The sequence below is a fragment of the Brachypodium distachyon genome, chromosome 2 (assembly GCF_000005505.3).
Source record: "Brachypodium distachyon strain Bd21 chromosome 2, Brachypodium_distachyon_v3.0, whole genome shotgun sequence".
Taxonomy (NCBI): Eukaryota; Viridiplantae; Streptophyta; class Magnoliopsida; order Poales; family Poaceae; genus Brachypodium; species Brachypodium distachyon.
This window is the reverse complement of record NC_016132.3, coordinates 9,123,477-9,150,219: the sequence shown is the minus strand read 5'-3', so window position 1 is coordinate 9,150,219 and position 26,743 is coordinate 9,123,477. Positions and strand designations below refer to the sequence as shown.

At 50.2% G+C, this 26,743-nt stretch overlaps 4 protein-coding genes across 6 annotated transcripts; 2 read left to right on the top strand and 2 right to left on the bottom strand.

Moving 5' to 3' along the window:
- Window positions 1-893: 893 nt before the first annotated feature.
- Window positions 894-3,815, bottom strand: LOC104583063 (E3 ubiquitin-protein ligase PUB23). 2 transcript variants are annotated; one of them, XR_002963596.1, is made up of 3 exons: window positions 2,402-3,815; window positions 1,880-2,024; window positions 894-1,590 (listed from the first exon to the last, which is right to left on the bottom strand). XR_002963596.1 is itself a non-coding variant. In XM_010234759.3 (2 exons), exons 1-2 carry the CDS (start codon window positions 3,724-3,726, stop codon window positions 1,940-1,942), a joined length of 1,410 nt encoding a protein of 469 aa, XP_010233061.2. In that variant the 5' UTR covers window positions 3,727-3,815; the 3' UTR covers window positions 894-1,939. The 2 variants fall into 2 exon arrangements, 1 of the variants encoding a protein (XP_010233061.2); XM_010234759.3 differs by having other exon boundaries at window positions 894-2,024.
- A 7,777-nt stretch (window positions 3,816-11,592) lies between these two features.
- LOC100834189 (coatomer subunit beta-2) lies at window positions 11,593-16,798 on the top strand. The gene is made up of 4 exons (XM_003567320.4): window positions 11,593-13,810; window positions 14,726-15,235; window positions 15,554-15,639; window positions 16,289-16,798. Exons 1-4 carry the CDS (start codon window positions 11,747-11,749, stop codon window positions 16,494-16,496), a joined length of 2,868 nt encoding a protein of 955 aa, XP_003567368.1. The 5' UTR covers window positions 11,593-11,746; the 3' UTR covers window positions 16,497-16,798.
- A 1,294-nt stretch (window positions 16,799-18,092) lies between these two features.
- On the top strand, window positions 18,093-19,128 carry LOC104583062. The gene has a single exon (XM_010234758.3). The coding sequence runs from the start codon at window positions 18,355-18,357 to the stop codon at window positions 19,126-19,128; it is 774 nt and encodes a 257-aa protein (XP_010233060.2). The 5' UTR covers window positions 18,093-18,354.
- LOC104583061 lies at window positions 18,737-25,113 on the bottom strand. Of its 2 annotated transcripts, none has more exons than XM_024459619.1 (2): window positions 23,587-25,113; window positions 18,737-19,221 (listed from the first exon to the last, which is right to left on the bottom strand). In XM_024459619.1, exon 1 carries the CDS (start codon window positions 25,021-25,023, stop codon window positions 23,617-23,619), a length of 1,407 nt encoding a protein of 468 aa, XP_024315387.1. In that variant the 5' UTR covers window positions 25,024-25,113; the 3' UTR covers window positions 18,737-19,221; window positions 23,587-23,616. The 2 variants fall into 2 exon arrangements, with proteins under 2 accessions (XP_024315387.1, XP_010233059.1); XM_010234757.3 differs by lacking the exon at window positions 18,737-19,221 and adding an exon at window positions 23,234-23,259.
- Window positions 25,114-26,743: the final 1,630 nt, after the last annotated feature.

The following is a 26,743-nucleotide window of genomic DNA, read 5'->3' as shown; positions in this document are numbered from 1 at the left end:
TTTTCAAGTCAATGGACACAGCTCTGTCTGGATACGTTATCCAGATGCGTTTCAGTCTAGGTACATGTGTATCTAGTAAAAGTTGCAATAATTAATTCAAATAGGAGGGAATACTTGTTTTTTTTTAACTTTTCTCATTTCCTTGTAGACAATAGACTGTTTTGAGACATGGTAAACATGGAACTCGTGAGTCAGCTGACCGTTGATTGGACTAGGACAATTCATTAGAATGGCAAATGGCGTCCTATCAGAATCATATGTTTTTTTGCTTTTCCTATGTTTTAGTTTCCTCCAAACCGAATAAGCGTGCACCCAGGAAGCCGACGTGCCCTACACATGCCCCTATCTGCAAAATCCTTCCATGCAATTTAAAACGTTGAACGGTGACCCTGCAATCCTTCATCATATATTCCTCCGTCTAACAAATGATGTCTCAATTTTGACTAAATTTGATTGCATCGATATACTAAATGGGGAAATATCCAGTGAAAACCTTCATCTGGTGCAAACCTACAAACTATCGATGTGAGTCGTTGGATCGAGAATGTATGGCTCAGATCAAAGGTCGGATTGCAACTAACCACTTAAACGTGCATTTGCGCAAACCCCCCTTCTTTTTTGTAAAAACTCGTTAACGATTAGTCCACTGGAAAACTATTTGTCTTCTCAATTCCGATCAATCGTGAGATTGACATGGAGCCAGCGCTGGCCCTCCGCCGCACACAACCCCCACCACGTTGCGCCTCCGGTTGCCGGCGTTGGCCTTCCGCTGCACACAGCCCCCACCACGTTGCGCCTTCCTCCACGCCCCCCATCATTCTCGTCCGAGGCGTGCATCCAACGCTCGTGATTCCCCGCCCTCCCCCATCCAAGTTTAGGCGTACTGTGCGTTCGCCGGACGCCGGTCTTGATCCTCCACCTTCCGTCGGCCTCGTACGCGACCTGCACTGTCCCTTCGCCGGCCACCTTCGGAAGCGCTCGTCGGCCTGCCGTCGTCATCCCCTGCCATCCAGCGTCTTCCACATGCGGGAGCATTGGACCTCCTACGGAGCAAGCATTGGGATTCTTTGTTGGTTTCTCTTCTTGTTCATTGATTCAAATTGATCAGTGCAATGGCTATTTTTTTATTTGCTTGGATCTGATTTGATTTTCCAAACTCCCTGATTGCAGCGAGGAAGGAAGCTCCAACATGTCCAAGAGCTTATGTCACATTGATTCGGATAAACAACAGATATTTTCTGTACATTCACATTCATTCAAGAATTCTTTGTACAGTCTCATTGATTTGGCTAAACCAATCTGCAATTACAAATTCCTCTTACAAATCAGTACAAAAAAATTGATGCATTGCAGAACAAAGCACAAATTTCCTGTAGAGCAAAACAACAGCTCTAGCGCTTCAGCATACACATGTTCAGCAAACACATGTTTTCAGAAAACAGCAAGCAGACTGCAGGTCAGCTTCACCCTCCGTGACGCTGCCGAGGCCTCTGGTCGCCGTCATGGGAAGGGATCCACAGGTGATCGTCTTCGCGTGGGGAAGGTCTGTGCAGGTGGTCGCCGTCGGCCATCGCTGAATTCTCCAGGTCGCTGCGCCGAAGGGGATTCAGATGGGGGATGGGGAATTGGCTGGCTTGAGGATAACTCTCACCTAGTTCTACGTAAAAGCCTGTAAAGGCAGGGGGCTTTGCGCAAATGTACGTTTAAGTGGCTGGTTTCAATCACACCTTAGATCTGAGCCATACATTTTGTATCCAACGGCTCACAACGATAGTTTTCAGGTTTTCACTAGATATTTTCACATACTAAATCATGTCTAGATACATCCAAATTATAACAAACTTGACACATTTTTTATTAGACGTAGGGAGTAGTATACCTCACGATGTTGAAGTACCCATCTGGAGTAGCTCAGCCAGACATTGCTGACTTGTACCCTTCACACCACGTGGAGCATGCATGCATGAACGATTCGTATTCCTTCCGTCTTCGTGATCGATCGGGATCGGGCCATCGAGTATGTTCTGAACCATGATACTTTGGGACATAAATTTTCCGTCTTCCAACTTGTTTTTTCGGGGTAATCCCAACTTGGTTTGCACGTACAAATCAGCATGGAACTTATCAAAGTGCGCAAATAATCTAAGTGGCAGTAATAATCAAGGCTAAACATGTTTATTTTCCTAGTTCCAACTTGATTTGCATGTACAAATCAGCATGCACGAAACTTATCAAAGAACAAATCCAACTCACGATCGGGCTAGCTAAAATGTTTTCAAGAGACCGATAAAGAATATTCAACCTGCAACATTGTTGCAACCAATTAACGAACATGCTGCACCATGCAGCAAGCAATGCCCGAGTCGACCGGCTAAATTAAGTCTGAACTAGCTAGAGGTACCTAGAGAGCAGGTAAGCGCTGACGCACGGGGACCCGGCCCAGTCCCCGGCGTGCATCCTCAGCACGCGCCTCGCCGCCTCCTTGGTGACCTGGTCGCACTCCGCCTGGAGCACGCAGCAGAGCTTCCCCACGGCCCCGACCCGCGCCATCTCCCGCACCGTCTCCGGCGACGCGCCCCTGCCGCACACGCTCGCCAGCACGCGCACCGCGGCGGCGTCCCCGGCCGCAGACGAGCCCCCCCGCAGAAGGACCCTCTTCGCCACCACCGCGATCCCCGCCGCGTGGCCCGCCACCGTCGCCCGCGCCTCCGCGGACCCGCTGCACAGTAAGGACAGCACCGCCATCACCAGCTCCGTCGTCGCGCGGCTGGTGCCGCCGAGGGAGAGCTCGAGCTCGATGGCCTCGTGCGCGACGCCGGACTCCGCGGCGAGACGGAGGTTCCTGCTGCTTGCGGCGCACGCGTTGAGGATCGTTTTGAGCGCCGCCCGCGTCGTGGCAAGGGGCACGCGGCGGCGGGCGTGGAGGACGGCTGTGAGGGCGCGGAGGAGGTCGGGCCGGAGACGGTCGAGGAGCGCCGGGGTCGACGCCTCCGTCGCCGACTCCAGCAGGCGCACCGCGCGCTGGAGAGTTGGTTCGGAGTAGTAGTCCTCGTGTTGTAGTTCGAGCGTGAGCGTGACCAGCACGTGCGTGAGCGCGTCGAGGAAGCCGGGTTCCGCGGGGAGGAGATGCGGCCGGATCTCGTCGGCGGAGACGCCGAGAGCGTCGAGGAGAGCCAGGCACGCCGCCTCGACCCCGCTCGGCGAGAAGCTCTTCTTCTTCTCGGCGGCCTCGGTGGCGCACGACGACACGAACAGAGGGAGCACGCGCGGGATCATGCTTCGCCGCGCCATGGCGTCCGCCTTCGCCGCCGGGACGGCCACCATCAGCTTCTTTACGAGCTCCGCCGGACCACCACACTCGTCGTTTCGCGAGTCCGGCTGATCCGGCGTGGTCAGCGCGGGAGGATGGCGGTTGGAGTTGGGGTTGGGCCAGGAGAGGATGAGGCGGCGGAGGGTGAGGTTGGGGGTGAGGTCGGCGAGGGAGAGCGGGCCGCGGCCGGTGACGGGGCAGGTGTCGTGCCCCGCGGCCAGCCACCGCTCGATGGCGCCGCGGTCGTAGGTGATGCCGCTCGGCGCCGTGACCGGGTCCTGCATCCGCGTCAGCGAGATGGGGCACACGAACTGCGGAGGCGGCGTCTCCATCTCCATGTCGAATTTCTTCCTCACACGACTATAGCTTATATTGATAGGAATACATCTATCCACACTGTGTGATTGAACGATCATGCACGTCCGTCCGGGATTAAACGGGCCGGGAAGTTCTCCGCTTTCCAAATATTGCGTGCTGGTCTCCCTGCGTTAAGTTCAGACGTGTAGTACGTCATCGATCCTGATCCCTGCTCATGTTTTAGCCGTGTTTATAAGATGGTTCCGTATCTGCGTACGATGTGCCATCTTCGTCAAATCCATGAGTAAATTCCCGATAGACTTTGGAGCAAACTCCATAAATGGCCGTGATGTAGGCGCACGCAACTCGAGTACGTGTTCTTTGACCGGCTGAGGCATGACGCGACGCCTTTGACCAGGCATTTTTGTTTTGACCCCAGGACAGTTGTTTGCTGCGCCTTCCTTGGTCACTTGGTGAGACGTCCTGGGCTCTTGGCAGGGGTGCTAGGAAACCCAAACTGATGTGCCTACGAGTTTTTTATTTGTTCGTATCCGGCCGTATTTATTCTGCTTGACTGAACACTGGACTAGAGACATGGGCTCTTGCCAGGGACGCTAGGAAACGGAAACGGAGTATACTTTTTCCGGAAGATTTGAGACTTTAGGCCTCCACAACGTCCCAAATGCTAAATTTGTCATCTCATATTATTTAGGAGCGATGCTAAAAGTATCATTTAGACACAGTGTAGTTAAAGCCAAAATTTTCAATGTATGAGACCCACCAATGTTAAAACACATATATAAAATGTACTTTCTCTCCTCACTCATCTACTTTGAGCCAACAGGGAAGGAGATGCATGCATGGATATTGTTTTATATTGTTTGGAAGAATTTGACACCGGGAGCAATTAGGTGATCTGGTTCCATCTTTTCTTAATTTGCAACCCTTCCACAGTGGCATGAAGTGGTGCCAAAAGCTAAATTTCCAATTTGGCATCTCAATTTGGCACACACTGTGAAGGCCCTTGCTTGGTATGCACATGTCTAAGGTCTTGAGTGTTGATGATCAAGGCAACTCTTTCATCCTCTAGAATATTGAAAAAAAATGTAAATCAAGAGCGTAGTTGTGTGATATGTATCGGTATTAGCCGAATCAATATACACTTGGTTCAAATAATAGAAATGGGCGTTAATGTGGTGCTATATGCTTGACCTTCCAACCATTCGAAATCAAGAATTACTATAAGACCGGAGATGTGCCAAATCTCGTCTTATTGGAACAATCAACACACCTAGTTTGCTGAAAGATGGTTGTTGTTAGTGTTGTGTGAAAGATGATTGTTGTTAATGTCACGGGTCAAATCTCACCTCATTTCCTCAGAGTATTAAGTACGGAATACATCAAGAGCCTATGTTTATTTGTTCGTTAGGTTTTTAGTGTAAACTTCACCCTACAACTACCAAAATCATGAGATCAACTTTTGTTGGTTGTTTAGCTCGGTCAAATCTGGTTTTGATGGGAGGATACCGCTTCGTCTCTCCCGTTCTCAAGAAAACTCCACGACCTCCGTGCATGGACACGTGCCGTTAGCATCGCCTGCCTCCGTTCTCCTTCCCTTGTTGGGGAAGGGAGGTATGTGCGTCTTGGATCCGGATCCAGTGCCCTGACAGAGCAAAGGCACGGCGTGTCCTGTCCCTACATATCCACCATCCATTTTGATCGGACGGCGCACAACACTCACAGGCCAACAAGAGTGGGACAGGAAGGGAAACAGTTGGTTGCAGGCAGGAGCGCGGTCATGGAGAAAGGACGCCGGCCACCGCCACGGTTGCAGGAATGGACGACGGCCACCGCCGCGGCAGCCAGAAAGGACTCCGGCAGGCCCCTCCGCTCCCACTCCGACGCCCGCGCAGCCACTCCGGCAGGCGGCAGGATAAACCTACCCCGTACCGCGGCCCTCAAGTTTCCCCTGCGGCCACCGGCTACTCCCTCCACCCCCGTCGGCTCCATTCAGATTGGAAGGAGATTCAGTTAGGGCGTGTTTGGAAGGGTGCCCCGCACTTGGCCTGCACCCACAATGCAAATATCAGCCTGTTTGGTCTCCTGGGCCGCGCGCGAAGCCTGCAGCCGAGCTGCAAAAATAGCCTTGCGCGCCAGGACGCGGGATACGCCCAGATCGGCCTTTTTTCGGCTGCAGGCTCCCGTGTCTTTCTTCTTCGTCGATCTCATCCCTCGTCCCTCCCCCTCAATCCCGATCTGCTGGCCTCCCGTTCCGCCGCCTGCTGGCCGTTCCGCCACGCCACCACCGTTTTGTCGCCCCCGCCGCCGGAGTCCGCCACCTCCCATCGCTGCCGGCGCCCGCCGCTCCCATCTCGCCGCTCGACAGCCACGCGCCGTCCCCATCTTGCCGCTCGACTGCCGCTCCCAACGTCCTCTCCCATCAGGCCAGCACCCCACCTCCTCTCCGCTTCGTCGCAGCTGCAGCTCCCAGCGGGCTGCAGCCTTAATTTGCATCCCAGCTGCCGTATCCCAGTTGCGGTGCGAGCTATGGCCTTGCAGGCGACCAAACACGCCCTTAACAAGCAACAGAACAAAAGAGATAGGGCCTAGCAGAGTAGAAGAGAGACAGTGCGTTGAGTTTGCACGGGAGATTCAGTTAACAAGCATTCAATTTGAAGATGTATTGTACTGAAGGGAATGTATTACACTGAAAAGCTGAACAATCCTGTAAGTTTTAACAACTGATTTTGAAGCAAGGACGCTGTGTCGAGGAGGTGTTGCAGCAGAGCAGATGGAACCGTCACGGCAGGGCGGAGGAGCTGGCGCAGGACGGAGGAGGTCGTCAGAGCAGGGAGAGACAATGGGGTCCGTCAGCGACAGACGGATGAATCGGTCGGAGCGGCGCGGGGCGGAGGAGGACGTCGGAGTGGGGGCCGGCGAAGCTTGTTCCTCCCCCGCGGCGGCGGCTGGCTGAGCTTGCCCCTCTCCCGCCGGTGGCGGCGGTTGAAGAGCAGTTGCGGCGGCACTGAGAGAGAGCCCGCGCAGCAGCAATTTTGGCTAAGAACGCCCGCACAAAGCTCTTTTCCCCTTGCGTACTCTCGTTGCCTGAGACTCATGGCCTGTTTGCAGAGTGGGAGCGGAGGGGCCTGCCGGAGTCCTTTCTCGCTGCCGCGGCGGTGGCCGTCGTCCATTCCTGCGACCGCGGCGGTGGCCCGCGTCCTTTCTCCATGACCGCGCTCCTGCCTGCAACCGACTGTTTCCCTTCCTGTCCCACTCTTGTTGGCCTGTGAGTGTTGTGCGCCGTCCGATCAAAATGGATGGTGGATATGTAGGGGCAGGGCACGCCGTGCCTTTGCTCTGTCAGGGCACTGGATCCGGATCCCACATCCACAGATTTGAACAATTTGATATTTTTGGAATGGATCAACGAGAACCCGATCTACAGAAAGAATTAAACAACAAATTTGATGGAACCCTGGACAGAAATTGAAACAAAAATCGATCGAAATAAATTTGTAAAAAACTACGGATCCAGCCAACTCGTCGCCTCCTCCTAAGTCGCCGGCGGTGGCCACCTCCTTTCTGCGGCCAGGAACGCGCCAGCCACTAGGCTCGTCCTCCTCATCTCCCCTCCTCCAACGACATGGATTTGCAAGAGAGAGAGGGAGAGACATTGATAGAGGGAGAGAGATTAAGGGAGAGAGAGGGGGATCTCGAGATCTACCTGCAGCGACCGTGGCCGGCGGCGGGGCAAGCGTGGCCGGGGCTGTAGTCGGTCGGGGTGAGAGGCCGGCGGCGGGGCGAGCGGGGCCGGGGCGAGCGGCCAGCACCGCGAGGGTCTGACGGCCGGGGTCGGGAGTGGAGAGGGAGGAGAGGGAGAGAAGCAGAGAGGAAGAGGAAGAGGAAGAGAAGGGAGGGGGTAAGAGAGGAGGCTGGCGGCTGGGGAGTGGGAGTGGAGAGGGAGATAGGTTAGTGTTAGGTTTATATATAAGGAGGGGTGGGTTGGGCCGACGATTTTGGGCCCAAACACGCATCACTGGCGGGCACAATTGCAAAAACCCGTCAGTGATGTCGTGGAACATGATTGTTTTTGTATTTTCATGATTCATAAGATATCCAAGTATTTCATATAACTAAATTGGTATATAAAGTTATAAATATAGATTATTTTGTGTAAATTTTTTGAACCATATTAATTGTACTTTGGACATGCCAAAGATTTACCCCTTCCAAAGTATAAACATGACCGTGACTTTGGACATTTGGCTTGGACATTTTGCATTTGGAAAACAGAAAATCATTTTTTATAACCAAAACTTTGTAGAACTATTTGGCAATATTGTTTGTCATGACAAGATGCACCTTTATGCAAAAAATGGATACATTATCATGAACTATGGCATAGAAATGGACAAAACTTCTGTCATTTGACATAAAATCATAAACATCAAATGTGGAAAATAACAAGTTTGTAGTACATAATTTATTTTTCAATTGCTAATATATGATATTATTATTCCATCAATGTTAAGCAAGAAAAAAATAAGACTTCAGCAAAAAGAATCATATTTTTTTGATTTTTTATGAATTAGTTATGATTATTTCAATCTTGAAAGGTCTCCGTGAGTCATGAGTGGCGGACCTAGATGAACTGACCGTCACTAATGTGTGTTTGTGTGAATTTTGCTATTTTTCATTTAACCATTAATGACGGGCCTCCCACGCCCGTGACTGATGAGTGGTCATCAGTGACGGGCCCTGCGCGCCCGTGAGTGATGAGGAGTCATTAGTGACAGGCGCAGGCGTGGTGTGTCTGTCACTGATAAGGGGTCATCAGTAACGGACGAGCACGCGACCGTCATTGATTGTGTGTTATCAGTGACGGCGTGCGAAAAGCCCGTCACTGATGACTCGTCACGTATGCACGGTTTGTAGAAGTGGTGTTTCCTCGGCTGGGGGAGTCATCCTCCAAAAGGCCCCCTGCACCTGATGCCTCTGTTCGTTTCAAGCGTTTCATGGTGGATTTCTTCGGTCTCAGCTTCCCTGCACAGGACATCATGTGCATGTTGTGTTCATCCTCCAAAAGGCCCCCTGCACCTGATGCCTCTGTTCGTTTCAAGCGTTTCATGGTGGATTTCTTCGGTCTCAGCTTCCCTGCACAGGACATCATGTGCATGTTGTGTTCAGGAAGGAACCAAATTATGACTGGGTTCTCTTTGTTGCAATAAAATCGTTGATGGGCATGTTGCCGGTTGCTGTGAGTTGGGTGGTGTTGAAGTGGCCGACGAGATGGCTTGGGAATGCTCCTTGGCCTTCGTCGCCCACACAGCTACAATCGACGAATTCAAGTCCAGCACATGTCGCCCACTTTGATACTCCAGGTTATAGCAAGTGTTTTTTTTTTCTCATGGAGTATTCTTGGGTTGCTAGCAGTCTTTTGGTCAATTATATGCAATTTCGCCTTGTCGTTGTGGTGGTGACTAAAAATTCAGGTGAGGTGGTCTGGAGACTTTGATCGTTGCATTTGAGGCAAGGTTGGTAACTCATCACATGGCACCATGCATGATCTCTATCTTTGCTGCATTTGGATCAGTAATGAGTTTGAATATGCTTCATATGACAATGTTAGAGCCTTTTCATTAAAGGTGTTTCACCGATGACGGGTGAGAGCGTTATTGTTGATGAACCTCGGATTTCATGAGAGGGTCAACCTGCAATTGAGCCTGATGAGGCTTATATGAAAATCTACAGCTTGGTTGGTTTCAACCCAGCGGCGGAGCCAGCCGGCTTCCTGAGCCTGGGCAAAACGTACACAAACTAGCATTTTGCCTAGAAATAACATCTTCTAGCTTTCATATTAATCCGGTGATCAGTAGAAAAATGTCCGGCGAGCCCGGGCAACTGTCCGGGGTTGCCGGGCGGTGGCTCCGTCGGTGTTTCAACCTCGGGTGCACAAGCCTAGTAGATCTCTGGGAGAGCCGCCAAGATACTATAGGTGAGCACATTGGTCCGAGGTCCCTAAAGACTGGTTGTGGTTGCGCGTCGGAGTTCTCGCCTAATCCGCCATCGGCCCCTTCTGCGGTCTTCCTCGTTTTCCTTGGGAACATCTTTTTGAACTACTACTTATCTGTTTGCCGCAAAGTCATGTATTTGTTAACTTTGCTGGTCGAAGTTTCTCAGCTCGTACTAGTGCTCTAATGCGATATATCTTTTTCTTTCTGGAAAAAAAAAATCTGGTTTTGATTTGACGTGACAGTTGGAAGGTCGTTTTGTGACCATGTCAACTGATAATAAGGCGACCTAACTGATGTACACTCCCCAAAAATAACAAGAGGATGTAGAGGTATTTGGGTAGGCTCTTCAAGACCGCCAAATACATAACACAAGGTGTATTACTTAGTAGCAATCTTTTGTTGTTGTTTATGGGGCTTTCACATTTCAACAATGGCTGCCAGCGTGTAATATGATCTTTGTACTCCGTATATTCTTTTGTAGCCAGTCATGTTTTTATTGTTATCGTCCAATTCTACAGAAGTCGCACTTTTTTTACCGCATCATGTCAGGGACGTGTGAATCGGAATTCTGAAGTTCCGACTGGAATCGTGAGTTGGATCCGTCTTCGTCAACATTCTAAACGTTTTTTAGGAAATTAGGAAAGAAGCAGAATAAATTACAGGAAACCACCGTATTATTGATAGGGTTTATTTAATCCATCACTCGCTAGCATTTAAACAGATTTCTGACTAAACGGGTACACTCGCTCATGACAACGTGGCGTGTCAGCGTGGCTGAACAGATGGTTTCTGACTTTTTCTGCTCTCTCTCCCCAAACATCTCTCGATACTCTCTTTCTTCAACCACGGAAGCTTCTCGCGGCCCTGTAGAGCCGCTACTCTCGCTCTGCTGCTTGCGCCGCTTGCCGTCGCGCTCGCTCTGTCATGTCGCCCGCGCCGCCGCTCGCCCCGCTCGCGCGGGTCGCGCCGCGCGCCCTGCGCCCGCGCCGCTTGCCTGGCACTCGCTCTGCTCGCTTTCGCACGCCCGTCGCCCGCGCTGTCGCTCACGGCTGCTCGCCCGCGCCGTCGGTTGCTCTGTTCGCTGTCGCACGCCCGTCAGGGTGGCAGAGCGGTGCTCCCGCGCGCCCGACGCCCGTTCGGGCCGCGTCCCTCGCGGCCGTGCCCCCTGTGCTCGCTTTGCCCGCTCCGCGCGCCGCCGCTGGCCCAGCGCTCGCTCTGCTCGCTGTCGCACGCCCGTCGGGGTGGCGGAGTGGTGCTCCCACGCGCCCGACGCTCGCTCGGGCCGCGCTCGCTCCACTCGCGCCTCTCGCGGCCGCACACCCTGCGCTTGCTCTGCCCGCTCCGCGCGCGGCCGCTCGCTCTGCTCGCTGTGGCGCGCCCGTCGGCGTGGCGGAGGAGGCACGGGCTGCGGCAACGTGCTGCCGGACTTGGGAAAGAAATCGCGGCGCGGGAGGAGGCGGCTCGAGCTCGGCGTCCTCGCTGGAGATGGCTGGCTCGGTGGGGAGAAGAGAAGGAGAACACGCTGGCAGGCTACCCTGGTAAGACACGCTAGCCCGAAAATGGGCCATTCCGAAATATGCTTAGACGCGAGCAAGCGAGGGGTTAAATAAATCTGGTGATTTTTTCTCCGATTCTAAATTGTTGTCAAAATATTACATGTATTTAGACGCTTTTTAAGAATTGATACATCCATATTTTGACAAATTTGAGTCAAGAATCTAGAATCAGAGGGAGTAAATTGGTACCTATATGAAATCCTAATTTCTAATGTGGTGTTTTTTTTAATTTAAATGGGCCAAGCCCAGGACCTCAGATGCCAAATGTGAGAACAACTGGCGAAGCCCATTTATGATTTAAATGGGCCAAGCCCAGCACCTCATACAACACACCGCAGAGTCCAGACCCATTCAAAGCCCTAATGCCCGCATACCCCGTGCTCCGGATGATAAATACCAAAAACCTTAGAAATGAAGGAATAGTCAAGTCCAAGATGGGGTGGGCTCTCGCCTCTTCAACCCATTAACCACCACCCCCCTCCTCCCGCTCTCAGATCCCGATCCGCCTCCGCCCCAGATCCAACCACCGCCACCCCTGTCGCCGGCGCAATCCGGCAAGGGTGCACGGCATGTCCGGCGCCATGGACAAGCCGTGCACGCTGCTGGTCCACTTCGACAAGGGATCCGCCGCCATGGCGAACGAGATCAAGGCGAATCTGGAGGGCAGCGACGTCGCAGCCAAGGTCGAGGCCATGAAGCGCGCCGTCATGCTCCTCCTCAATGGCGAGTCCCTGCCGCAGCTCTTCATCACCATCGTCCGGTACGTCCTCCCTTCCGAGGATCACACCATCCAGAAGCTGCTCCTCCTCTACCTTGAGATCATTGACAAGCGCGACTCGACCGGCCGCGCCCTCCCGGAGATGATCCTCATCTGCCAGAACCTCCGCAACAACCTGCAGCACCCCAACGAGTACATCCGCGGCGTCACCCTGCGGTTCCTCTGCCGTCTCTCGGAGCCGGAGGTCCTCGAGCCGCTCGTGCCTTCCATCCTCGAGAACCTCGAGCACCGCCACCACTTCATCCGCCGCCACGCGCTCTCCGCGATCTCGTCGATCTACCGTCTCCCTCACGGAGACCAGCTCATCCCTGACGCTCCCGAGCTTGTCGAGCGCGCCCTCGGGTCGGAGAAGGATGCCTCCGCGCGTCGGAACGCCTTCCTGATGCTCTGTCTCTGTGGGCAGGAACGTGCTGTGGTGTACCTGTTCTCCAACGCTGAACGTGTTACCGAGTGGCCTGACCTCCTGCAGATGGCCGCGGTAGACCTCATCCGCAAGGTTTGCCGCTCTCCAAACCGTGCCGACAAGGGCAGGTATATCAAGATCATTATCTCCCTACTGTCCTCTCCAAGTACAGCGGTTGTGTATGAATGTGCCGGTGCGCTTGTGTCACTCTCCTCGGCGCCCACTGCAGTGCGGGCTGCTGCCAACACATACTGCCAGCTGCTCTCGTCGCAGAGTGACAACAATGTGAGGCTCATTCTTCTGGACCGTCTCAACGAGTTGCGCACCTCGCATCGGGATGTAATGGTGGATGTAGTGATGGATGTGCTGCGTGCACTTGCCAGCCCAAACTTAGATGTCAAGAGGAAGGTTCTGGATTTGGTGCTCGATCTGCTCACTCCTCGTAATGTGGAGGAGGTGGTGCTTTACCTGAAGAAGGAGGTGGTCAAGACGCAATCAGGGGAGCTTGAGAAGGGTGGTGAGTACCGCCAGATGCTTGTGCAGGCAATCCATGCATGTGCTGTGGAGTACCCAGAGGTGGCTGGATCGGTTGTGCACCTCCTTATGGACTTCCTTGGTGACAGTAATGTTGCCGCCGCAGTTGATGTTGTGTTGTTTGTGCGGGAGATCATTGAGACCAATCCCAAGCTGCGTGTGTCCATGATCCAAAGGCTGGTTGATACATTCTATCAGATCCGAGCCTCCCGTGTCTGCTCAATTGCTCTCTGGATCCTTGGAGAGTACTCCTTATCCTTATCAGAGATTGAGAGTGCCATCGTCACCATCAAACAGTGCCTTGGGGATCTACCATTCTTCACTGTCTCAGAGGAAGGGGAGACAACTGATTCCACCAAGCCTGCCCAACCGATGGTGAACTCGGTCACTGTGTCTTCCAGGCGGCCTGTTGTTCTTGCTGATGGCACTTATGCTACACAGAGTGCTGCTACCGAGGCTATTTCGACTCCATCTGTTACTCTTGGATCTTCAGCGTCAACCATGAATCTCAGATCACTTATTCTGTCAGGCGATTTCTTCTTGGCTGCAGTTGTTGCTTGTACCCTGACCAAGTTGGTCTTGAGGCTGGAGGAGGTGCAGCCAGCAAAGGTTGAAGCAAACAAGGCTTGTACTGGGGCTCTGCTTATCATGACGTCCATTCTGCAGCTGGGGCTTTCCTCCTACCTTCCCCAACCGATTGATAACGATTCATATGATAGGATTTTGCTTTGTGTGAGGTTGCTTTGTAATACTGGTGATGACGTGAGGAAGATTTGGTTGCATTCGTGTAGGCAGAGTTTTGCCAAGATGCTTGCTGAGAAGCAATTCAGGGAAACAGAGGAAATGAAGGCCAAGGTACAGATCTCTCATGCCCAGCCAGACGATCTTATTGATTTCTACCACCTGAAGAGCCGAAGGGTAAGTGAAAGTTGCTTAAAATTTGTTCCTTTTGCCTTACGGAAATTGATATGTTCCCATTGCCATCTAGCTCAGAAGCACTCTAACTCTAGTCTATTGATAAATGTACTATTTTCTGCTTGGCATCATGAATATAGTCTGTTCTCAGGTTGTTACATATTATGTATTATATATATAGTATTACTCCCTCCGGCCGGAATTACTTGTCGCAGATTTAGTAAAAAGTTGTACTAAGTCAGTGACAAGTAATTCCGGACGGAGGGAGTATTATTCTTTCATGCATCCGGACTTAATGAATTTGTAAGTAATTGTCTCCTGACCTTTAAGAATACCTAATGTTTTAAATAACACCTATTATGACTTTTTCTTACCTGAAGCACTCACAGTGCATTTGGTTTGTAAAGCAATGCTGATCAGCCTTTCTGATGCTCCTTTTTGTACAACTCAGTATCGTGCATGCTACTTTCATGGTATATTTTTGGAGTCCGTGGTGTATTTCAGTTGTGAAAACTGCCTTGTTTTAACATGAATGTTTTATGTAACACTTGTTGGATTTGAAATTCTGGTCCACATGTCAAATTATCTAGATGTCAAATTATAAACAACGACAAGAATTATGAGACGGAGGGAGTATTACCCTTGGAAAACTCTTATCATCTTTGGGTAGAGGAAAGGCCAGGTAGTTATGTCAACAGTGTTGTGAGCATGTTAAATCACTAAACATGAACCAAGCTGTTGCTTTGAGAAAAGAGTTAAACCTTAGTACTCCATATTAATTATGGCAATGCTAAATTAGAGAGTATATTTAGCACTGTGTCTAATCTTGGATGGTGAACACTTAATTTCCTTAATCTAGTAACATGCTGATATATGTATGTTACTACTGTTGTTAAAACGTGTCATTTTGTTTCCTAGGGCATGAGCCAGCTTGAGTTGGAAGATGAGGTCCAAGATGATTTGAAGGCTGCAACTGGTGGATTTACTAAGGAAACAGATGATGCAAATAGGCTGAATCGCATTCTTCAATTGACGGGGTTCAGTGATCCTGTATATGCTGAAGCATTTGTAACAGTTCATCATTATGATATTGTACTTGATGTTACTGTCATTAACCGTACAAAGGAGACACTTCAGAACCTGTGCTTGGAGTTAGCTACAATGGGAGACCTTAAACTTGTTGACCGCCCTCAGAACTATACGCTGGCTCCTGAGTCAAGCAAGCAAATACGTGCTAATATCAAGGTTTCGTCAACAGAGACTGGAGTCATATTTGGGAACATCGTTTATGAGACTTCCAATGTGATGGAACGATCTGTGGTTGTCCTAAATGATATTCACATTGACATCATGGATTACATCTCACCTGCTACATGCACTGATGTTACTTTCCGCAACATGTGGGCAGAATTTGAGTGGGAAAACAAGGTAATATGCTTCTTTGTACAATGTAGCCGCTGATTGTTTCCTCAGTTAATACTGGTAGTTTTCCTTAACCTGATTACAAAATTTGCTCAACAATTTTCCCTATCAGCCATTGTATCTGCAAGAATAATTTAGACTTAATGTGCCACTGAGATGACCAGTTCTTCAGTCAGTTTACTCTGTGCAACCAATATTTTTTACCCCCATATCAGCTTAAAGAGGGCCTTTTGCATCTTGTGCTCCTTTCGGCTGTATTTAGAAATTTCTTGTTGCTTCTTATTCCAGTTTCTTATTACTACTATTTTTAACTTCTTTCAACAGGTTGCGGTGAACACGGTTATTCAGGACGAGAAGGAATTCTTGAATCATGTTATCAAATCAACGAACATGAAGTGTTTAACACCACCGTAAGTTTTTCGACACAATTGCCTTGTACTCTTACCAGCTCCTTCCGGATATACAAGGCCAATAGGAAGTCTTATGCCAAATTTCGCCAACTGTTAGACAAATAGTGTTTTGAATATTTGATAAAAGTTGTACCATCAGAAAATATTTTTCAATACGGGTCTAATGTTATCACTTTTGCATCACAATAACTTTATACTCCCTCCGTTCCATAATTCTTGTCGAAATCTTACATGTATCTAGACACTTTTTACGAATAGATACATTCATTTTTGGACAAATTTGAGACAAGAATTATGGAACGGAGGGAGTACTAATCTAATAACTGTCAAAGTTTGGCATAAAATTCCCAGTTGGCCTTGTATATTTTGAAGGAGGAGGGGGTGCCTTTTATCTCACGTAGAGTTTTCAGATGCTAGTATGTACATCTGTACAGTAAATCAAAATAGGGTTTAAACACGATTGAGCATAGAGTATAAAATTGCGACAGACAATACATTTTATGTTGCCAACATTGTTCATGCAATAGGACATCAGTAGCTGCTTTTAGCTGGCTAGCTCTTTCCAAGTACTCCATTTCACCATACCTTCCATTGCTTATCTGATTACTGATGGTGTTGTCTACTTGTGCCATGGATAACCTTACATCAGGTCCGCTCTTGATGGAGAATGTGGTTTCCTAGCGGCGAATCTTTATGCAAAGAGTGTTTTTGGAGAAGATGCTTTGGTAAACATTAGTATTGAGAAGCAAGTTGATGGTAAGCTGAGTGGTTACATCAGAATAAGGAGCAAGACTCAAGGAATTGCTCTCAGCTTGGGAGACAAGATTACCCTCAAGCAGAAGGGCGGCAGTAACTGAGCTGCTACCTGTAACAAACTTGCAATTGTATGGCATTTTTTGAATTTAGGTGATCCACTTGCCAGTGCCATACTACCGGGACCAGCAGTGCGATTGAATTAAGTAAAATGAGTTTTTATGTACAAAAAGATTGAGAGAATGGGAAAAGGGGAAGATTACATAGATGTCAGTCTTGAGAGCTGATAACCGATCTTCAACGTACTTGGTAAATGGCGTTTTGTATAAATAGATGCGAAGTTCTATTAATTGTGATACCCCGCTTATATCTTTAATTCGTTTGAGAATGAGTATTGTATTCGGCACATTCGCTTATATCTTTAATTCGTTTGAATTTACGAACACATCCTACCGTCTTCGCTGGCCGAGGCCATATCTGTGCTCTCGATACCAACGACAGCTAGCCATACCCGGATAGACATACCTGGGGAGACTCCCGGACAATCTGGATCAGCCGTTCTGAGTCCAACGAACAAGGTTGAAGCTTCTGACAAATTTTCATTAGAACCTTGTAAGTTCTGTTGAAATTACCCTGCACACCACTCATCTCTAGAGGGTGTAATTTCTCTCTGAGTCCTCCCTCCAATGACCTAAATCCTAGCTCTGTGAGCTCCGACCTGATCAGTTGCCTTGTAGATAAATCTTCCAACATTTACAACTCCAAATTAGTTTTGTTAAATCCATCATAAACATGTCTTCATAATATTTTTTTTACTCCGTATTTGATATTGTAAATAGTCATATGTTTATAAATTCTTTTATAAAAAATACCTTTAAGTAGTCTGACTAGAAACAAAGTTAGAACATCTTATTCAAACTTTGGAACAGAGGTAGTAGATAAATCCTAGATCTGTGAGCTCTACTACCTGATTAGTTGCCTTGTAGATAAATCTACCATCATTAACGATTCCAAATTAGTTTTGTTAAATCCGTCATAACATGTCTTCATAATATTTTTAATTTGATATTGTAAATGTTCATATATTATACCAGAAAATTATATATAAAAATAGCTTTAAGAAGTGTGACTAGAAACAAAGTTAGGACGTCTTATTCGAACTTTGAAACAGAGGTAGTAGTATTATATCACAATTGTTCTACATCACTACATGTGTCAGTCCAGTTTGCTATTCTTCTCGGCTTGAACAGGAGTATATGAGGGAGGCCGTGTTAAGCCCGTGGGTTCGATGCCGGACGGCGAAGCTCGATCTAGTTGCCGACCGCCGCCGCACAAGGTTTTGTTCCCTACGTGGCGTTGGAACAAAGAAACAAAGGCGCGCCCACCAAAGTACACGGTTTCACGTAGGAGATACTGCTAAAACGCATCGGCGACATCTAAAAAAAGGGGGCATCGGCGACGGATTGCGTTGCCGAATTTAAATGGGGAAACGCGTGGATGTATCTACTCTAGCTGCCGCCGAAGCTGCATCCACAACAAGATCCCCAATAGAATACATCACCCTGTCCAGATTACGAGCCACGTTTCTTGGGCTGTGCACTTGTGCAGACCAGATGCTTCCATGCTCTGCAACCCCGTGCACGCTCGCGTGTGGAAGTACGTTAAAACCGCACGGCTGTTAGTAGCGGTCGATAAATTATGGAGTGTATATGCATGCCATCGTCGTCGTCGCTCGTTCAGATGGAAGTTCTGACGTGCAGATGAGTAAACCTATCAGGATAACACATACGTTGCAGAAATTAAAGGAATTTAAGCTTTGCCGAGGGAACAAGTTGAGTGGTTCACACGTACAGTAGCGCAGTGCATTGCATTCACAGGGTACGTAGAGCAATCATTGGGTTGCGGCGTACTAAACAATTCCGGTCAAAATCTTATTTTTAGGCAGGAAACGAGGACACTTGGATGGACCTATATATATACAACCACCAATTCTTTTCCATTCAAATCAATTCAGATCCTGTCACCGAATCTACTCTCTCACTCTTGCCCTTCTCTGCTCAAGGAAAAGGAAGAACTCCCCGTTTCGAGATCATGTCGCTCTCGTACAGCGCGCCACTCTACCTGTTCTTCGACGTCGTCGTCCCCCCCTTCCACGACGACGAAGAGGAGTTCGAGTTCGCCGCGGCTGGCTCCAAGAACGTCAACGAGGAGAAGGAGGACGCTCCACGCGCGTGCGCCAGCGACCTGTCGGCCTTGGCGGACGAGCTGTTCCGTGGCGCCGGCGTGCTCCTGCCGCTCAAGCTGCCCCCGCGCCTGCAGCACCCCACCGACTACTTCTCCTCCTCGGCCGCCACGTCGCCCACGGCCGCGCGCCTGCTGGGCAGGGCGCCCTCGTCGTCGTCGTCGTCGTGGAGCCCGTTCGCGAGCAGCAGGAGGCAGCACACGGGCTTCGACCCGTTCGCGGCGGCGCTGGAGAAGGTCCGCCGGGATGACACCGGCGGCCCCGGGCGCGAGCCGGCCGCGCCCAACAGGCGGCGCCGCGCGAGGTCGCTCTCGCCGGTGCGGGGCGCCGACGACGCAAGGCCCGCCGCCACGTGCCTGAGCTGCTCGCGCTCGCGCCACGCAGGCGCCAGCGCGGCGGCCGCGAAGAAGGCGGTTGGGAAGACTCGGCGGCGGAGGGACGGCGGCGTAACTTACCGACGGCGGCCGAGTCTGTTGGTGTGCTTTGGGTTCTAAGCGCGAACACAAAGCAGTTCTCGAGCTCTGAGCTGCATACATCTTGAGCTCTTGGCAAACTTGCAAGTTTAGCATGCTAGCTAGCCAAATGTCCTGCAGTTGAACGTAGTGTGTACAGTAGCAAGAAATTAAAAGGATCTTGTAAAAAGCAGTTATGTAAGAAACTCTGAATTCTACTTTGAAAATTTGGTCCCTGAAAGTTAGTACTCCCAATTTTCAATTTAGCGACATGGGGTCCTGCAAAAACTTAAGAGAAATTTTATGGTATGTTCTATATGCAGCAAAAATATTAAAAAGATGTTGTCTGAAATGTACATTTGTTTTGTTTTTGTTGTTGAAGATTTGTCTTCGGATGTCGTTCACCTCCTTGGAGGCATCTTGTTATGGCCTTGCAGCCCTTGCTGCTTTTATCTCGTTGACCGAGCTTCCGGAAAATCTCAGATCTAGTGTCTTGTGTCGGACGATGGCGGTGCAGTGCCTCGCTTTCTTCCTTGGTGGCATCACTTTTAGAGATTGAGTCGCCCGGGGACCACTGGTGGCAAACATTTATAAGTGTGGTGTTCCTCAACGTCTTTCATGACTTTGACGATGGTGCTGAGCAGAGTTTGGGCTACTAGTTTCGGTAGTCGGTCCTCCGACGTATCCGTGGACTCTTCATGGTTGGTTTTGCATCGTCACCGTGAAGTCGAAGTCACCAGCTCAGAGGAGATCAAAGGAACGACGCGTGATGACAATGACTTGGTAATGTGTGGTCCGGTCCGTGGAGTTCTTGTTCGGTGCGAGCCTTGCATTTTGGTCCTACGAAGCTCACCATCAGAACCAGAGCCGCATGGTCGCCAGCGTTCGTGGCCGACTGTTTGGCATAGTCCGATGCGAGCTCGCGCTCTTGAGATGGAGACTCCGCTGCTAGTGGTCTACGATGAAGAGTCGCCAGCTTAGGAGTAGTGTTTGTGTGATAATGGTGACTTCTGCGTGCAACCTTGGCATCGTTTCTTCTTTCAACAACGTGTGGGGTGGTCAGGTTGTCCAGGTTGTTTCATGAAGACATAGTACATATTTTGCATATTTTCATTAACTAAATAGCAACTTTATTCTGCTTAATTAATGGATTTGAGTCGTTCGAACCATAATTTTAAAAACTGGACCGCCCTCAGTTCAGTTCCTGACACTTGAGAGATCTGACAGTCGATTCAGTTAACGGAGGAGGAGGAAGGCTTCACCTCTTCAGAGTACTATTGCTCTCTGTGTTAACGTCAACAAGAAAGTATCTATTTCATCCCCTGAAAATTAAATCTAAAGAGGATTTGAGATCAACTTTGACTGCCGCATGCAGCCCACTAAATTCCCAATAGAATTCATCACCCTTTCCAGGTTTTGAGCCGCGTTTCTTGGGCTGCAGACAAATGCTTCCATTCTCTGCAACCCCTGCTCGCGTACAAGTTTGGTAAGAATATACGCCGCCGCCGTCGTCATCATCCTACAGGTGAGGTTTTTTATGAGGGAATAGCAAATTTTTGCGGCACTATAATTTAGTGAGTAAAGCTTGCCCCGGCAATAAGCTGGGTATAGTTGAGACGAACAGTATTGCATTCCCCATCCTGTTTCAAATGTTCAATCAGTCGGTCGCGACGTCAACAATTCTGGTCAAAGTACATTTTTTGGGGGCCATGAAACGAGGCCACTTCATTCATTCTGTTTCCAAGCCGCCATGGACTTGTTCCATTGCTCATTATATATACACCCATCAATTCCATTTCAATCCACTCAATTCAGCCGTATCCATCTTCTCTGCTAGCTAGGCAGCTCGATCTGGTCATGTCGATCCCTCACAGCGCGTCGCTCTACCTGCTGTACAGCGTCTCCACCTTGCCAAAACGCCACCGTCACGGGGAGCCGGAGAACGGCAACGGCTGCTTCGAGTTCGAGTTCACCGGCGCCGAAGACGACGACGACAGCAGCAGTAGCGCGGCGCCGCGCGCTTGTTCCAGCGACGTGGGGGCGGCCTTCGCCGACCAGCTGTTCCGCGGCGGCGTGCTGCTCCCGCTGAAGCTGCCTCCGCGCCTGCATCCGTCGTCCGCCGCGTCCTCGGCCGCCACGTCGCCGACCGCGCAGCAGATGGGAATGGGTTGCAGGTCGTCGTCGTCGTCGTGGAGCCCGTTCGCGAGCGGGGGGAGGAAGGAGATGAGAGGCGCCGGCGCCGGCGGAGGCTTCGACTTCGACCCGTTCGCGGCGGCGCTGGAGATGGTTCGACGGGACGGCGCCGGGATCACGCCCACGCCCAGGCGCCGCGCGAGGTCGCTCTCGCCGCTCAGGGGGGCCGCTGGGGAGTTACTAATTAGCAGCGCGCGCCCCGCGGCGGAAACCGCGCAGAAGGGGCCGCCGTGGCAGAGGAGGAAGAGAGGTGGTGTGAAGCACTTCCTTTCCACGGCACCGAGAGCCCTGAGGCCGCGATGCCGGAAGGACGACGACGGCGCGTCCTCTTACCGGCCGGGTCTCCTGGTTTGCTTCGGGCTGTAAAAGCGCGCGCGAGTTTGTGGCTTCGTTATACTGGATGGAGCCAGGAGATTACTGGTTTCTTGTCAAGATCCGAGTGATTTGAAACTAGTGTGAGTGTCTTTTGGGTAGCCATCGGTTTGTCCCCGCCAAAAATTTCGGTTACCCGTAGAATGCGAGTAAAAATCACAATTTACTAAATTTGTCTGAAAAACACAATTTCGATATGTTTTAATAAATTGTGGCATATGATGGTTAAAGTTGACGAAATGTCTCACGTACGGTCACCGTGCACATTGGCAAGTCACTCACAACTCGAAAAAAGTCGTGGATGACATGAGCCGCATCCTTTCGGTTTGTGAAAACCGCTTCTCCCTTATGTCCGATCTATTCGCGGCTCCCTCGGACCCCTCCCCAATCCCCTACCTCATTTCTCTAAACGGCGAGATCTCACCTACCTCATTTCTCTAAACAGCGAGATCTCACCCTACCTCGTTTCTCCGGACACAGCTAGCCCTCAGGGACATCACGGACGTCATGCTGGGCGCGCTATTTCGCTTGAGCTCTGCCAGGATCTACAACCAGGTGAGCCATGACACACTTATGGAGTGCCTTGTCGTGCTTGGGGTCGACAATTTGAGCTTGGAGGACGTGCAACATATCGAATGGGGCATCCTTGTCAGCAAGATGAAGAACATGATCCACACCCAAGATGAAGGAACGAACTTGGAGGTGGGAGAGAGGAAACAATATATTTTAGAGCATGCTTTCAGGCTACAAAATCGAGGCACGATTGGACTGAAATTAAGGCACGATTGAACTATTCACTCTCTTAATTTTCAATTTCAGTCCAATTATGCCTTAGTTTTGTAACCTGCTTCTGTTAATTTGCTTTAATTTCAGTCGTGCCTTAATTTCGGTCAAATTGCTAGGTTTGTGGACGAAACACAAGCTACGTTCATTTAAATATGCATTGATCATGCAACTAAATAGCTTGGGGAAGCTAATTAGTTTGAATCGGCTTGGACGATACCAACTGGAACTAATCAACTTCACCCAGACCAACTGGAACTAATCGGCTTCGGCCAGGCCGACCGGAGCAAATTGGCCTGGCCCAAACCGAGGGCTTATTATTTTTGAAAATTCTGAAAAACACGTATTATTTCCAAAAATGATTAAATAATTTGTATAATTTTAAAAAACATTAGTGATTATTCTTGCTCTTCCACTTCAGATTTCGTTTTCTTTGTACCTTACGCAATCCCAAAACTGTAGAAGGCAACCCCTTTCAAGTTCTTGCAAATTTTGGAACATCACTTATATGTAAACAGCGTTTGCAAGGAATTAACTGAAATTATAAGGTAGAGAATCTGCAAGAAAATAGGGTGGATTGGAAGGGCGCCACTTAATTAGCAAGAGGTAGTTTGCTTGGTGGTTCAGCCCAAACTAATCGGCAGATTCAGGAATTTACCTGATCCTACCAAACAGGCAAACATGCCACAGGTTTATGGGCAACCTCCTGAAACACCAGCTAGTTAATCCTGGTGGCTGTGGACTGCAACTTTGCACCAGGATGATTCTCATTTATGTTCACAGGAGATGATCCCTACATAGAAAGGCCACAGCATGCAACCTTCGCTGCAATATTCAGGAGTAGCCATTGTATATAGTCTGACCAGAAATCCCAACGGGTCAGCAGAGCCACCACAGTGGTCTCTGCAATCGGCCTCGTTGGTCCGAACAGTCTGTCTGGTCCATTCACATCCCTTGTCAAATTCTTTACTCAGTTTCAGTTTCTGGGTTTTCATGGCTATCCTAAAATGCACGCAGATGCCTATTGCTAGTAATTGCAGATGGAACGAAAAAAATGTCCCTCTCGAGAGAAAAAAGAGAGGATAAGATTAAAAAAAAATCAAACCCGGTGAGAATTAGCTATATTTTCCAAAAAATCAGTGAATCTTTTACCTGAAACTAATGAATCACATGGCAAAGGCTTCAGCGAGCGAGGGAGGCCAGCAATGCCACCCTGTCCATCTCGTACCCATATATCTCCCCAATCGACTCGCCGTCGCCGCCGGCCACCCGAACGACCTGCTTCGTCTCCACGTCCAGCTTGTAAACGTAAGTGTTGGGGTCGGTGTGGCCATTCCTCGCAGTGAACAGCACCACGCCGCTGTTCTCGAAGAACCACCGCAGCTTCACCGTGTGCACGCCGTACTCCGGCGGCCCGATCAGCGCCACCTTGATCGCCCAGCACCACTCCTTCGTGCTCGACGACAAGCAATTGCCAATGGCGCCGTAGCCAGGGCAGCTCGTGTAGTAGGCGCGTATCGTCTCGCTGTCCGCTTCGATGACGCACAGCCTCCCGTCCGGCATCAATCCTACCAAGCGATCCGCGTTGCTCCTGTAGCCGCGCCGGCGGCGCGCGGAGGAGTAGGCTATCACGGCGTATGGAAGCTTGGAGGCGTCGTCCTTAGCCGCCGACGGCTGAAGCGTGGAGAGAAGCAGATCGAAGTCGAGCCCAGGCCAGAAGACCACGCCGCGGCGCATGACGGGGGGCGGTTGCACAGATCTCCTGGACATGCCCAGCCGCTTCCTGCCGATCCTGGCACCCGTCACCTGGGCTTCCGGGCCCCAGCCGCCTTCGGATGAGTCGTAGCACCGGAGCGCCGTGAAGCTGCGACGGTTGTAGACGAGGAGCACGCGGTAGGAGGAAGTCGTCGTCGTCGTCGTGTCCGTGCCCCGCGGCTCGTCGATGGCGGTGAGCACCGTGCAAGCGTAGGGCCCGGGGGAGTCCTTGCGGCGCAGGGGCGGGAGGAAGTCGACGTCTCCGGTCATGGGGTTGCAGACGCAGAGCCTCAGGACGTGTCCGCCTACGCCCTTGCCGCGACGGAGGTCCAGCACGAGGCGGCCGTTGCGGGAGGCCACCACGCGGGAGGAGTCCAGCACCCCGTCGTCGCCCACGAGCGTGCTGAGCGAGAGTTGCTGGCCCAATGAAGACGAGGCGCCCAACTCCATGGGCACGAAGCGCGGCGGCGCTGATGGCGATCCCGCGCCGCCGCCGCTGACGTTGTTGAGGAAGAAGCCGAGCGCGAGGCGGCGGATGAAGCGGTCGGAGCGCGGCGGCTCGCGGCAGATGAAGGCGGCGTCGGCGGAGACGAGGCGGAGCCACCGCCTGCAGCTGGCGGCACAGCGGGCGAGGTCCACGGTGCTGCCCGAGAGGCCCGAGAAGACGAGCAGGAGGGCTTCGTCGCTGATAGGCAGGCCGTCGTCGCCGTGTCGTTCGTCCTGCCGCTTGAACTGGCCGCGCCGGACGGACAGCCAGCCGTTGCCGCCGCTTGCGCGCGGCGCCTCGGCGGAGCGCTGCAGGCGCCGGCGACGCGATCGCCGTGGCGGCGGCATGATCGATGAGCTAATCGTGACGTGGTGGGGGATCGGGGGAAAAGTTCGTATCCATCGAGTCGTCGTCGGTTGCGTGTCTAGCAGGGACAAGAGGAGGAGGGTCGCCCCAGATTTATCCCATCGCGCCGCCGGCTTCCATGCGCTGGCCCGCACCCGAGAAGTTCGAATCTCTTTAATTTTTTTTCCTTTCCTTTCGAGGGAATTCGTACCGATTCTTTTCGTTATTATCACAATTTACGTTACCTGCTTTGTTTGGTCCGCCAGCCCACCCTGCCTTTGTACTCCGTAATTAAATTCGCGATGCAGATATAAGGCATTTTTTTTCCTTTTCTGTTTCGGAAATTATAATGAGCTCACGTCAGCCTGCAGCTCTCGTTGCATGCATTTCTTTTTTTCTTTTTTTGCTCCTGCATGCTGGCTTCTCCAGTGCGATTGCATGTGCCATTTTTTTTTTGTTGCTAAAAGCTCGAATTGAAGAAAAATGATGATGCTGGACAACAACCGGGGGGGAAACGCACCGAGTTGATTTTCAAAATTTAAAATCTCCTAATGTTTTAGCATAGATTTTTTGGACTCCTTTAACCATGTCATGATGCATGAATTACCACTAGATTATTTAAGAAGTTGACATTACGATAGCAATTACTTTTTTCGTTTTTTTATGTAAGATGCATAAATATCTCTCCCGATTTCCTAAATATATGGCGTCAAAAGTTTCACCATGTCACATGAGGCAACCCTTGCATGCATGGTGTTGATGACTAATTAAGATGATGTCAATGTGAGATGGTGTTGAACTAGCCGTCATATTTTTATGTCATAATTGGCATGTTGTTGTTTGGTCTTAGTTGCCATGTCGTGTGCTTCCCGTACTACCTAGTTGCCATGTCACGTGCTACGTAGTTGCCATATTGTTTGGTTCTAATTGCCATGCGGTGCATTACCTAGTTGACATGCATCTTAATTATTAAATGTTAACTTTGATGTACAAAACGCCACCATATTTTATATGCGGAAGTTATGATATGGTAGTTTGTTACTAATATGGTTGCAACTTCGCATATTATTAGGTGGTGACTTTACGTATTATCGGATGCATGGTACATTTGATACACAAATTGCCATCGTATTTTATATAAAGTTGCCACGTGTTAATATGTTAGTGATAGGGTGGCAACTTCATACATTATTGGGTGATCATTTTACATATTACCATACGGTACCTTTGCTACACAAATCGTCACCGTATTTTGTATAAAGTTGCCACGTGGTAATTTGTTAATATCAGAGGTGGCAACTTCATAGATTATCTGGTGGCAACTTTTAAGATTAAAAAAAAGTTGTTTAAACATATCAACATGAGATCTAGTTTCGAAGATCTCGTCGAGACAAACCTAACCGTGAAGACAGATCGAAAATTGAGTACACGGTTGAAAAGTTATAGCATTTTAATCATACGGCCTTTTTTAATCTACATGCATGCATAAGTGTGTCAGAGTTTTGCCACCCCCGTCAATGTTGTGCGCATTCTGGGGCTATCGCGCAGGTGTTCGCGCACTATTTGTACCCTTTTTGTTTTGGGTTGTGGCCGTAACAAAACAGTTGTGGTTTTGTTTTGGGTTGGGGAAGCTGCAATGAAAGCTATTGTGCTGGAGATGGCGGGCACGACAGCACAGGCCCCGGTGGCTCGGGAAGACGGATGCCGGGGCCGGCAGCGCGA

Coding starts and splice junctions, on each gene's coding strand:
- LOC104583063 (XM_010234759.3), bottom strand. CDS start 3,726: ATGATCGTTCAATCACACAGTGTGGATAGATGTATTCCTATCAATATA. Junction 2,025..2,401: donor AGCGCTTACCTGCTCTCTAG/GTACCTCTAGCT, acceptor ATCATGGTTCAG/AACATACTCGATGGCCCGAT.
- LOC104583061 (XM_024459619.1), bottom strand. CDS start 25,023: ATGCCGCCGCCACGGCGATCGCGTCGCCGGCGCCTGCAGCGCTCCGCC.
- LOC104583062 (XM_010234758.3), top strand. CDS start 18,355: ATGGACCTATATATATACAACCACCAATTCTTTTCCATTCAAATCAAT.
- LOC100834189 (XM_003567320.4), top strand. CDS start 11,747: ATGTCCGGCGCCATGGACAAGCCGTGCACGCTGCTGGTCCACTTCGAC. Junction 13,811..14,725: donor ACCACCTGAAGAGCCGAAGG/GTAAGTGAAAGT, acceptor TTTGTTTCCTAG/GGCATGAGCCAGCTTGAGTT. Junction 15,236..15,553: donor AATTTGAGTGGGAAAACAAG/GTAATATGCTTC, acceptor TTCTTTCAACAG/GTTGCGGTGAACACGGTTAT.